At 37.2% G+C, this 13,312-nt stretch overlaps 1 protein-coding gene across 1 annotated transcript; it reads right to left on the bottom strand.

Moving 5' to 3' along the window:
- Window positions 1-3,213: 3,213 nt before the first annotated feature.
- On the bottom strand, window positions 3,214-4,344 carry LOC141608578 (F-box/kelch-repeat protein At3g23880-like). Its single transcript, XM_074427919.1, has one exon. The coding sequence runs from the start codon at window positions 4,342-4,344 to the stop codon at window positions 3,214-3,216; it is 1,131 nt and encodes a 376-aa protein (XP_074284020.1).
- Window positions 4,345-13,312: the final 8,968 nt, after the last annotated feature.

Raw genomic sequence — 13,312 nt, 5'->3', positions numbered from 1 at the left:
TTGCTGGAGAAGCTTCTCCAAATTGTGGTCCTTTGCATTCAAAGCACGTGTTCTTTTAGCAAGGTTATGGTTGTGATACCCGTTTAAAACAAGTACTTTCCATCTACCGTCCTCTTGTTTAACACATTTCAAACTAAATGGGCATTGACATTTGATGGTTCCCGTATAAGATCTCTTAGATGACACAAAGGATTTTTTGCGCATCCTGAAGTTTCCAGATTGGACAAACCTAAGCATTTGCTCCCCCAAACCACGTTTTGGAAAATGTTGCGCAACTCGGACATGAATATTATGTAACAAACCCAGTGATTTTATTTCATCTATCATTTGCAGATTTTCGTAAAATTTGGTAGGGATGTTGAATATATGTGCACTATCGATCAATTTATTCGGTTCATTTTCATTATTTGGCACCTCCTGCAACATAAATTAAAATAAAGAGATTAATATAAAATATATAAAAATTTAATTTAAAAATGAAAAAAAATAAAGGAAAATTTGAAAAATACGCAGTACCCCACAAACCCACAGGCCCCGACACTCCTTCCCACACCCCTCTCCCACGCCGCCGAGCATGAGCACGCCACTTTCCCCGCGCCGACCACCGGTCACAACCGCTTCCACGTGCCGACCACCGTTCACATACCCTTACCCACCAGTTCGACAACCCCCTCCCCAAAGCCAACCTTCAACCATCACTCGACGTCGACGTTACAACCAACAGCCACCACTTTTCGACCGGTGGTCAACGCCGACTTCTCTAACCACCCTACTTCCGCCCGACGTCCCCACAACCAACCTTCAACAACCAGCACGTCCCAAACCCTAATTGCTAGAAAAACCCTATTTTTTAATAACGAAAATATCAAGTAAATCGATTAAAAGACGGGGTCTTAATAATTATTGATAAAACGACGAAATTACATTTGATACGTGCGAATTACGATCCATAGAAGTCGAACGATGAAGGGATTGATTAGGTTAAGAGAGAGAAGTCCTTTTTATTCTTTAGATTTCTTTGTTATTCAGTTTTTTTTCAAAGGGCAAATATGAAAAATTAGGGTAAAATGTGTAGGATTTACCAAACAGGTGTGCGGGATTTAGCATATACGTATTCCCATAATTTATTCCTATGCTATATTTATAGCAAACTCTATCAATTCTACATGGGACCATTCTACATATACATTTAACTCGGGTTTTAAAACTTTTCATCACGTGGTATGAATGCTTTCGCTCGAGAGTTTTGGTCTGATTCAGCTTTTCATAGGGTCAATTTTTTCTTCCCCAAGCCTATGTAATTGTACGTTTGAATAATCACGATAACATTACAAGCCGACCTCGTAATTATAATTAATGGAAATATTTTTAAGTCAAGTCGGTTTTCCGTCTTATTAGACTTTTCTAATGTCTTACATTTTTTAATTGTGAATATTTGTATTAGATTTGAAAATACTTACGTGAAAATTGTATTTTCATAAGAGCAAGTCCAATGGTAGGCTAGTTGCAACTAGTTTACCATTGCCATATCGCTTTTTATACAAATTCTTATTTCAGACCGTCATTTCCCCTCACAAAAAACCCATTTGGGGTGTGAGTGGGAAAGCACATGGGGGTGTCCCACCACCCATGTACTTCTCACTTATAAGAGGTCTTATTGCGGTCTGAAATAAGGCGGTCTGAAGCGAGATGGACTGCACTTTTTAAGCTAATTTAATTTTAGCCTACAAATTTATTTCAATGGTTTAGCTTACATTTTAACTAGCTTGACCCAAATTTTAATAAATCAATTAATTTATATTGGTTGTATTTTAGTGGTAGGGCCAATTAAGCTACTAGCTTAATGAAACTAGTTGCTTGGTTTAAGCTATCCTACATGGAGTTGTCCAATGGTCTAGCCACTAGCTTGCAATTTCTTAAAATTGCAACCAAGTCCCTAAGGCAAACCATTGGACTTGCTATAAGTTAGATTAGGAAATACTCATGTGAATATTTTATTTGCATAAGTTAGATTAGGACCAAAGTTGACTGGTGTGAATGGTAAGGGCTTTCATCTTTTAATCAAGTGGTCATGAGTTTGATATCTGACTCTTACGAATGAAAAATCCAAACTTGGGAGGAGTCAAACCATTGGGGGTGTTTGGTTGGACATATTGGAATGGAATGAAATGGATTTGATCCATTCCATTGTTTGGTTGGGGTGATTTGGAATGGAGTTAGATACCCAATGGATTCTATCTCCACCCCAACCCCTTGGAATCTCATATCCACCCTCCTCCCTTGGATTCAAACTCCATTCCCTCTTTCTATAATTTATGATGAACCAAACAAGATTAGACAAGTATGGATTTAGAACCCCATACCACCATACTATCAAACTTCATTCCATTCCATTCCGACTTGTTAAACCAAACGACCCCACGTGTATGCAGCAGCGCGTAAGGGTAATGATTGCGCAAGAGCGCATATATTCAAATAAAGATTTAGAGAGAAAGTACCCTAAAAGCAAAGGTAAGAAGCAGCAAATACGTTCCGACCAACACCAACTGTGAAGAAATAAAAAACAAAATCACTCTTGCCCTGAGGGGTGTAGGTGAAAAACTAGAATTCCAAGGTCATGTGCCATGGAAGTAAAAGCAACGCATGCTTAATGTCTATCACCACTGTCAAGCAAATAAAAAGCAAAATACAAGGAATTTACACATGTTGTATCCGGAACATTTTTAGCAAGGAACGCAAAAATTTGTATGCCATGGTCGTAGTTGTACCAAGACATGTGTAAGGCATATAGGCACAACGTCTCTATCTTTAAGGCGTAAAATCAAGATGTTTCTACGCCTTAAAGCACTATGTTGTACAAATATATACGACCGTCGCTCAAAAGATGTACTGAGCAAGGAATAAAAACTACCCCCAACAACATTATCTCAAAGGACACCATGATTAATGAGTTACACAATCTGATGATCTTAGACTTTTAGTATCAGCTCCAATATTGCATAAACACAACAAAATTGAATGTTAACAAAGTACTCCGACTATTTTCTAATTCAAACAAATTAGTGTGTTATAAACTAACACATCTAAGACCACTGATAAACTGTCTTAATGAGTTAACCAAAGTACATAGTGCCTTTGTCGATTGTCTTGAATCTCTATTCATCGATGACTCCATATGGGAATAGAGGCAAAACGAACAATGTATCTTTGCATCTACGCTGTCGAGAGCTCCTCCACAATAGGAAAAGGTGAAACTAGGCTTGGAACATATCTTGCAATAGTAACCGTCTCATTGAACGTCAAAAGCCTTGTATATTGCACAGGTTTTGCATTTGCGTCAACTATCCCAACCGTTGTAGTTCCGATATGCTCTACCTCATCTTCGGATGACCATGTCGCAAAAAACTTGCCAGTTCTCGTAAACCCTATCATATTAGAGGACATGTCAAATATCAACTCCTTTGGAAGACTAATAGATTTCACTAGTGCATCAGATTCAAAAATATGCATTACCATGTCATCTTCTCTAAAAGAGTTGCACTTGCTCAAACATCCTCCCATGACTCCTAGGTGGAAGCCTCCGCCTTTAATTAGCTCAACCGTCTCAACCCTAAAATCAAAGCTAAGAGTAACCGGACCAGCTTGGGAACAATGAGCAACACAATATAATTTTTCATTTATAATCACCGGTCGTCCAATCTGGAAGGTAACATCATGATCAAAATCAAATTTTCTCCACTTATTTTCCCTAAGAGAGAAGATATAAACACCACTATTACATTGTTTTCCAAAATCTCGAACAATATGAACATATTTATAGTCATCAACAGACGAAGAGTACCCAAATCCATTAATAACACTACCGGAAAGATTTAAACACCCATCAGACTGATATTTGTGCGTTTTGCGGGTAGCCGGGTTCCATATAATGAAGTATTTCTTAGAGATTGCGGTTAAGCAAACCAACCCATTGCAGCATCCTGTAAGTACAAGACGTTCGTTTTCAACCCATAACTCGGAGTCCAGTTTAACCAAATTATCTTCAAAATTACCAGAAATTGGATCGTCCGTGTAAGAAAGGTAATAATTCTTACCAGATTTGATAAACAAAGTGTTAAGAGGTGCGGAAGGGTGGAAAAAGGGTGATTTGTTAAGGTGGGCATTGGCGAAATCGGAAGAAGAAAGAGTAGTATACCATTGTTTAGAAACTGACTTAAATCGAAGAACGGATTTGACTGGCAATCTTGTAAGAATTTCTTCGATAATTAAATCATCAGAGATGTAGCTTAGTAGCTCATTAACTTGTTTCTTCTTCCTAGCAATAGGTGGCTGTTTGTGTCTCATATTCGATAATCGTAAACGGAAGCAATGTAGTAAAGAGAAAAGGTGTTACGCAAGTTGTGCTAGGGTTTGTTCATACGGTGTATAATTTATTAAAATTTTGAAGTTCAAGGGATTAGGATTTTTTTTATTTTTTTTATTTTTGTGTTGATCAGGAATATCCCTACCGACAGCTGGGACAATTTTCAACAACTTGCATTCACGATATTTATAGATAGTGAAAGCAAAAAATTTTAAGACGGAAGATCATATGAAGACCATCAATTTGGAAAAAAAATAATCGTAACTTTTTAAACTCGTGACCAGGAGATATAGTCCGTCAAAATTTATTAGGTTAAAAACGTTTGACTAACCATTACTTTTGTAATAAGTTAAAGCGATGATATTTTTTTTCCAAATCGAAGATCACTTAAAGACATCTGTTTTCCAAAATCAATTTACATTGTTTGGCAAAAGAAAAGTTTCAAATTTTCAATTTAATTCCCCTGTTTAGGGGATGTGAATATTGATCCAAACTTATCTTTTAAGCAGATATATAAAACAAAATATTCAACTTAGACAATTAGAAAAAAAAAATATCATGAAAGAATAACTAATACTCCCTCCTATTCCAGATAACCGTCCCATTGTCCATTTCCGTCTAGTCAGGTAACTGTCCTATTGTCTATTTTTGGTAAGTATTGTGTGGTCCAAATTCAATTCCATTTCCGTCTATTCACATAACTGTCCCATTGTCCGTTTTGTGTGGTCTAAACTCACTTTCTTAATTCTTGTGCCATCTTCACAATGGGACAGTTATCTAGAATAGGAGGGAGTAAGTTTATTCATCATCATCATCTAAAATTAAATCTTCAAAGCTAGAACTTACAATTGTTAACAACAAACACCATCAGAGAGTGTTTGACAACAAGAATTTAATTTGAAATGCCTCATTTTCAATTTAGCAAAGTGAAATAAAGATTTTGAAATGAGGGGGGTTAGGGAGTGGATTTCAAATGGGTTTATTTTAGCCTTACTCGGATTTGGGAGGGATTTGGAAATCCAAATCCAATAGGTTTGCCAAACATGCAAATTGGTTCAAATCTAAATTTGAGAATACAATCTTTGTTCCCAAACACACTATCAGATCATTTAATCATTGAGTACCATCCAACAATTTGTTGTTCTAGCAGTAATTTGGTGCGAGCAAAATCGTAAGTAACGAGTTACGATGATCAAAATCTTTTGGAGTATGAGCTTTGGAGCAAAATCGTAATTTGAGATTTTTGAAGTGCGAGCAAAATCGTAAGAACTCTAATCTCAAATTAATGGCATCATAATTCATTTGTTTCAAACTTTGAAGATGGTGAATTTGGGTTAGCAATTAGTAGGTAGGTAGAGGAGATGGTGTAGAGGGATATGGAAATTTGCCAAACAACCTATTTGATTGAAATCCAGATTTCTAAATGAAATCTAGGTTGCCAAACAGACCATTAAGACGATTAAAAGCTCAGCTCTCACCAGAAAATACGGACATTCGAGTACAAATTTCCGGCATAGAACATTAGGACGTATTTGATTTACACAAGTGGTGACAGGCTCACATTTACTTTAGCTTTTTTATTCTTTGGGGCATTTTAATCAAAGTCAAACAAATAATTGGGACGGAAGGAGTACTCCGTACTTCGTATTAGAATAGGCAGAACTAACGACATTGAAAATCAATCTGTTTTCTAATCTCTATGGCTGAACACAAAGTACCATCTCTATGCCTCGGATAACTCCTCAACTGGAAAAGGCGAAGCAAGGCTTGGAACATATTTTGCGATATCAACACTCCCATTGAACGTCATGAGCATTGAGTGTTGCATGGGTTTTCTACTTCTGTCAACTACACACAATGTTCTCCGGGAATCCCATGATGGGCAGTCGTTGTAAACCCGGAATGGTACTGTCACAAAGATGTTGCCAGTCCTCGTAAACCCGATCATTTGAGAGAACTTCTCTTGTTTATTTAATTCTAATATCTCAATTACCACTTTTTTTTTTCCAAATAGGGTACCACCTGCTCAAACACCCTCCTATGACTCCTAATAAAGAATTGCGGCGGTTCGTCTTGAACTGAATTAGGTCAAATCGGTCGTCCTTCAAATCAAAGCTAACAATTACAAAAGGATCTTGCAATTGTGACATGCTAAAAGCAACCCAGTGCAATTTTTCATCAACGAGCACTGCTCTTCCATTAGGATTGAACTTATTAAAATCAAATCCGAATTTTCTCCACCGTTTTTCCCTAAGAGAGAAGATATGAACAATACTAGTACCATTTTCACTCACCCATCGTGTCGTAATTCGAACATATTTATAGTCATTGACAGAGGATACATACCCGAATCCATGAGCTACCAAAGGGGATCTAGTATCATGATGACAATTTAAATAATTGTCTGACTCATAGTTTTGCACTTTTCGAGTAGCCGGATTCCATATAATGAAGTGTTTATCATCAGTAACAGAAGAGTACGGGTTAGAATATACAGTTAAACAAATTAACCCATTGCAGGAGCCCGTAAGTTTAGCATGATAATTCTCGAGGACCCCAAAGTCGACGTCTAGTTTAACCAAATTATCTTCAAAATTACACGAACTTTGATCATCATCATAGTACTCCCTCCGTCCCGGTCAATTATCTGAATTGATATCTGGTCGAAAATTCAATGTGAGTGCCTTAAATAGTACTCCCTCCGTCCCGGTCAATTGTTGTCCTTTCGTTTTGGCACAAAGACCAAGGAATGAGGAAAAAACCAATAACTAAATGACAAGTGGAACAAATTGAATGAGAATGATCAAATTACTCATCAAGTTCATTCTTAAAATAGAAAGGACAACAAATGACTGAGACACCCCAATATGGAAAAGGACAACAAATGACCGGGACAGAGGGAGTACACGAAATCCGATTCAATCTAAATCAAACATAATTTGACATAACAAGTCACTCCAAAGACTCGATGAGATTAGATTAGAATTTAGACAGTACGTCATAGAATTATAATTCTGTTTTTAAAAAGTACTCCGTATATAGGCAATTAAACAGGCCGGCAATGAGTTAATCATAGCACATACTCCATTCTCAAAGGCGAAACTAAGCTTGGAACACATTTTAGTCAGTCATTCATAGCGGATGCATACTATGTTTAGTCTGGTGATAAATCTGGTTAAACAATCTTACAACAGACCTCGCGCAAGTAGATGATATATAAGATAAAACCTTAGTATAAAACCGAATGTAAACCCGGTCAAGGAGCTGGGAAATAATTATTGCATCTATCCTCCGACGGCTCCTCTATTCGAAATGGCATAATTAGGCTTGGAACATATCTTGCAATCTCAATGTACTCATTAAACCTTGAAATTATTCTGTATTGCATAGGTCTAGCACGCGTGTCAACTATCCCCAAAATTCTACTTGGGAAAATTATCGTTCCCTTGTAATTGAATGGCAAAGTCACAAAATACTTGTCAGTCTTCGTAAATCCGATTATTTGAGAGAATACTTCTAATGTCAACCCATTTGGTATACTTATAGATTTCACCACTGCAGGAGGTTCCAATATGTGTATTAACTTGTCGCCTTTGTTATACTTGCACTCGCTCAAACGCCCTCCTATGACTCCTAAGAAGTCCGACATATTCCGTTCGACCTTAATCATGTCAAACCTCTCAACCGCTAAATCAAAACTAACAAGCACTCCAATATAGTTTTTCACTAACAAGCACTCCTTGTCCAAAAAGAAAATAAGGGTTATGACCTAAGTCAATATTTCTCCACCTATTTTCCCTTAAAGAGAAGATACAACCAATGGTAGTTTGTACGTTCCCTTGACGTATTGTCAAAATTCCAATAAATTTGTAGTCGTCAACAGATGATACATACCCAAATCCAGAAGTTGTGAAATAGGTAGTGGCTTTATTAAAACGCTTTAAATACTCATCTGAAGCATACTTGTGAAGCTTACGGGTAGCCGGATTCCATAAAATAAAGTAATTACGATTAAGTGAGGTTAAGCAAACCAACCCACTGCAGGATCCTGTAAGTTGAAGACGATCATCTTTCTCGACCGAAAACCCCGAGTCGAGTTTAACCAAATTATCAAGATTACCAGAAAGTTGATCATCATCGTAAGAAAAAACGTAACAATTATTAAGACCCATAATAAACAAGGTGTTAACAGGAGCTGAAGGGTGAGAAAAGGGGGATTTAATAAGGTGAGCATTGACGAAATTGGAAGAAGAAAGAGTAGAATACCATTGTTTCGAAACTGACTTAAATCGAAGAATTGATTTGACAGGCAATCTCATAAGAATTTCTTGAAATATCAAATCGTCAGAGAGGTAACTTCGTTGCCCAATCACTTGTTCCTTCTTAGAAGTATGCGGGTGTATGTTTTCCATTTTCTCAGATTTAATTGTAAATTGTAAAGAATGACCGTGAAGTGAATTGTAGAATTAGGGTTTGTTCATGTGAATTGTGAAGTTAATTAATATATTTATTCAAATTTAACAAAAATACTCCAACCTTTCTAATTATCCAATTTCCTATATATCTCTTAGTCACCACATATAATAAGATTATTATTAAGAGTATTACTATAAGTAGGTAAACTCATATTCATGTCACGTAGGAGGTTTGAACGCGATCCCTCAAGGGTTTTGATCCCGCATTTCGAAGGATCAAATATTTTCTTCGCCAAGCTCAGGGGTGTTAACGAGCCGAGCCGAGCCCGAGTTTGGCCTTGTTCGGCTTGTGCTCAAGAACTAAAACTCGAGCTTGACCCGATATCGAGCTTATCTGAGTTATGTGCTCGTTATCAAGCTTGCTAGCTTTAATGCGAGCTCGAGTCCGATATTTTCAATAAGAAGGCTCGAAGATTATACGTAAAAATATTTGGCAAATCGGTGAAATATTCTGTATGTGTGATATAAATATATAATCATGATAGAATATTTTTACAACATATGAGCAATATATTATCTAATCACACAAGTTCGAGCCGATCAAGAGCTTTTCGAGTTGAGCCAGCGTATGCTCGGCTTGACTCGTTAAGCTCTAGAGCCGATCCCGAGCCCAAGTCGAGCTCGCACGAGCCGAGCTTTGACCGAGCCGATCTCAAGTTGCTCGTGAGCTGTCTCGTCTCATTATCATCTTAGCCAAGTAATTGCACGTTTGAATAGTAGTCTAGACAAAATTATTGCACGTTTGAATAGTAGTCTAGACAAAATTACAAGCCGATATAGTAATTAATAAGCACTATGTAGGGTAATGATTAATGAATACATGCGTGAAAGTCCATAAATTCAAGTAAAGCTTAAAGAGGAACTAATGAAAGACGGTAAAATTACAGAACAACAATTATTTAAAGAGGTAGAGATAATTACTAATTACTTAAGAGGTAGAGATAAAATTACATTCAAATTAAACTAACAAAAAAACTACCATGTTTCCTACTATGAGAAGCCCAATACAATTTTTCATCAATATTTATTGCTTCAAAATTGAAAAGTGGTCTTATAGGGTTTAAATTACCGTCCCCGACCCCATATTTGTACACTTTGCGGGTAGCTACGTTCCATTCAAGAAAACATTTACACGAAGGCGCCACGGCTATATGAAACGACCCATTGAAGAATCCTACTAGTTGAAGGCAACAATAATCATTGTTGTCAACGCCAAAGTCGGCTTCAACTTTTACCAAATTATCTTTAGGATTACGAGTAATTTGATCATATTCATAAGAAAAAAGGTAGTAATTCTTGCCAGATTTGATAAACAAGGTGTAAATCCCAGGAGCATAAGGGTGAGAATAGATGAATTTGATAAGGTAGGCATTGATAAATTCACGAGAAGAAAGAGTAGAGTACCATTGTCTTGAAACCGACTTAAATCTAAGAATAGATTTAATGGGTAATCTTGTAAGTATTACTAAACCTAGTAATACTTATTTTAATTACCTTACTCTGCAATCTCTTCTCTCTCTCCAATTACATCACCCTACCACAATACTATACCCTTAATTCTCGTGCCATCCATAAATAAGGAGAGTTATTCTGAATAGGAGGGAGTATACGGGTTTGGCTTAATAATTATATATGGGTTTGAATTAGTAACAAGGGATGGTATGTAGTAGAGTTGGCAACCCGGGCCATGGCACAACGGACGGCCCAGGTAGGGAACGAGAACATCCCGACCAACAGAGTCTTGGGTTCTGTAGCGAGCCGGCCCGAGCACTGTAGAGCCACGACGCGAGGTTTGATAAAAAGTCAGACCTAGGCACAACACAGCAAGCCCGGTAGCCCGGCCCTAAAGTTGGCCCTAGATATGTGTATTGTTGGGGAATTATACCAATTACTGCTATAAACATTAGTATAATGTTGTTCTTTGTAATTTACTTTGGAGCTTTAAGTTGCATAGCATCACAATAAACACATCACTTTAATCATTTATAAAAAAAACAAAATAAGTCATTCGGCGGCCCACGGGCCTGGTACGGCCCAAACACGACTTTGACAGTGGGGGACCGCACGACACGGCCCGTTAGCACGATTGACCGTGCCTAGACCGGGCCAAAATTTCGGCTTGGTACGACGGGCCGGGACCCGGCTGAGAACGACATGACCCATTGTCAACTCTAGATGGTAATATGGTACCGACTAACGAGATTTGAGACTAGTTTCACCCTCTTACTTAAGACATGTACCATACATAAACAATTACTCCCTCCCAGTCGCTATATTGTTCCCATTTGATATGGGCACCAATACTTAAGGAAAAGTATTAAATAGGAGTAAAAGAGTTGTGTGGGGTTGGTGATAGGAGAAAAGGATGAATTATTAGTAGTTAAATAAAGAATTGTGGGGCCAAAACATAAAGGAAAGTAATAAAATAAGAGTAAAAAAGTTGTGTGGGGTTTGATGATAGGAGAGAGGAATGAATAAAATAAAAGTAAAAGTTTCTAAAAATAGAAATGGGAACATTAGTTGAATAATCCGTTTCGGGAAAGAGGGAACATTATAGTGACTGGAAGGGAGTACAAGTTTTGTGCGTATTCCTCATTGTTGGTAACATTTGACAATGGTGTCTTCATGACCTCGAGGTGTGGGAATGTGTCGAGCTTCTCAGACCCGGGTCACACCATAGCTAACAAGGCATTGAATTTCTATAATAAGGCAGTATCACTTTAAGAATATATTATGTCGAGGTTGAAATAATGCTTTCTAAACTCCGTTATACCCTTTATTTTCTTTATTTTCGCTTATGTTACATACCCTATTGTAAAATTTAATTGATTCTTTAGAATTTCAAATCCTATCAAACAAGCTGAAGTTCTACAATAATACTGATCAGTACAATCTAATAATAAGCATATTTTAACCAATAATACTTCAATCAACCAATGTCTTTATACTGGCCAAGGAGCAAGAGAACAATGGGTTAATCATACCACGGTGACACGGCCTATAGTCTATATGCCTCCGACAACTCCTCAATGGGAAAAGGCGATAACAGGCTTGGGACATAGCTGATAATATTAAGCGGCGCATTATTGAACTTCAAAAGCGTTTTGCATTGCATAGGTTTCGTAATTGAGTCTACTAACCACAACATTCTACTCTCAACCCGCCTAACTTTGACCCCATCGTTGGATTTCCCCGTTGCAAAAAAACCGCCGGTCCTCGTGTACCCAATCACTTGAGAATCCATGTCTAATATTATCTCCTTTGGTAGATCAATAGATCTATCTATTATAGTAGATCCCAATATTTGAATTATTAAATCATCACCTGGATTTGTGCTATCATATTTGGACTCGCTCAAAGGCGCTCCCATGACTCCTATGTAGGAGAAGCGGACCAAGTTCAACTTAATTACATCAAACTTCTCTAGCACGAAATCAAAGCAAACAATTATAAGGGTAATTTGTACACTATAACCAACCCAATATATTTTTTTCATTAAGAAGCATTGGCTTTCCGTAAGGAAAAACAACGTCATGATTAAATTTAATTTTTCTCCACTTATTTTCCCGGAAAGAGAAGATATGAGCAATATTACTTGTTCACTTCCCCATCTGAGTGTCGAAATTGGAACCGGATACTTTTTAAAATAACATTAAATGTTTAGTTTGTTAGTTTTGATTGATTTCCTTTTTTGGCTAAGATTTGACGAATCTTTAACATAAATATTTTTTACTCAATCGCAAAACATAGTTGCCTTGTTAACTTTCCATGTACATACAAGATGTGTTGTAGCCTACTAGCCTGTAGCATTTCAACCCCAAATCAGCGTCGTTTTGGAATGTATGCAGTCTGACGAACTATGGTAGCGGACTGACCGCGTCAAAATGACAACAAACAGAGAAAAGACGACACAACAAATCACCTAAGCATTAATCATCTTGAAAATCTCTTATACAAAAATGGTGAAATCAAACCTCTGGACAATAGTACGTTACAGCTTGTAGAAAAATCGAAAGATGATTCATAAAACCTGAAAGAGTGTCGTCTCTAAACAACGCCATTATACAAGATAGTAGAAAACAATCCCATGGCCTAGCGCAGATTAGAGCTGTTCAAATGCGGGTTTGGGCCGGACATGGGCCGAGCTATGGAGGAAACAGTTGTCCTTTAAGACCTTAGTGGGCGGGGCGGGCCTTAATTATGGGCCAATTATCCTTGCCCTCGTCCGCCCTTTAGTCAAAAGTTGGGCGGCCCATGGGCTAATGGGCCGTAACACGAAGCTTCAATTTAGATGTTTTATTAATTAAAATATATAAGGGTACCCAATATATAAATATTTTCGTTATATTTTAACCTTTATAGTTTAAATATTATTTTAGTGTTCCACATCTATATAAAATTGATACAATTTTCTTTGAAAATGTCTTTTTTTGTTGTAAGAGTATAACTGTATAAGTAAAGGATTTAAATAGTA

The sequence above is a fragment of the Silene latifolia genome, chromosome 10, assembly GCF_048544455.1.
Source record: "Silene latifolia isolate original U9 population chromosome 10, ASM4854445v1, whole genome shotgun sequence".
NCBI classification, from domain to species: Eukaryota; Viridiplantae; Streptophyta; class Magnoliopsida; order Caryophyllales; family Caryophyllaceae; genus Silene; species Silene latifolia.
Note: the sequence above shows the minus strand (reverse complement) of the source record. Positions and strands in the feature narration are given on the sequence as shown.

What these genes read in the sequence shown, in the direction of transcription:
- LOC141608578 (XM_074427919.1), bottom strand. Translation starts at nt 4,344, where the DNA reads ATGAGACACAAACAGCCACCTATTGCTAGGAAGAAGAAACAAGTTAAT.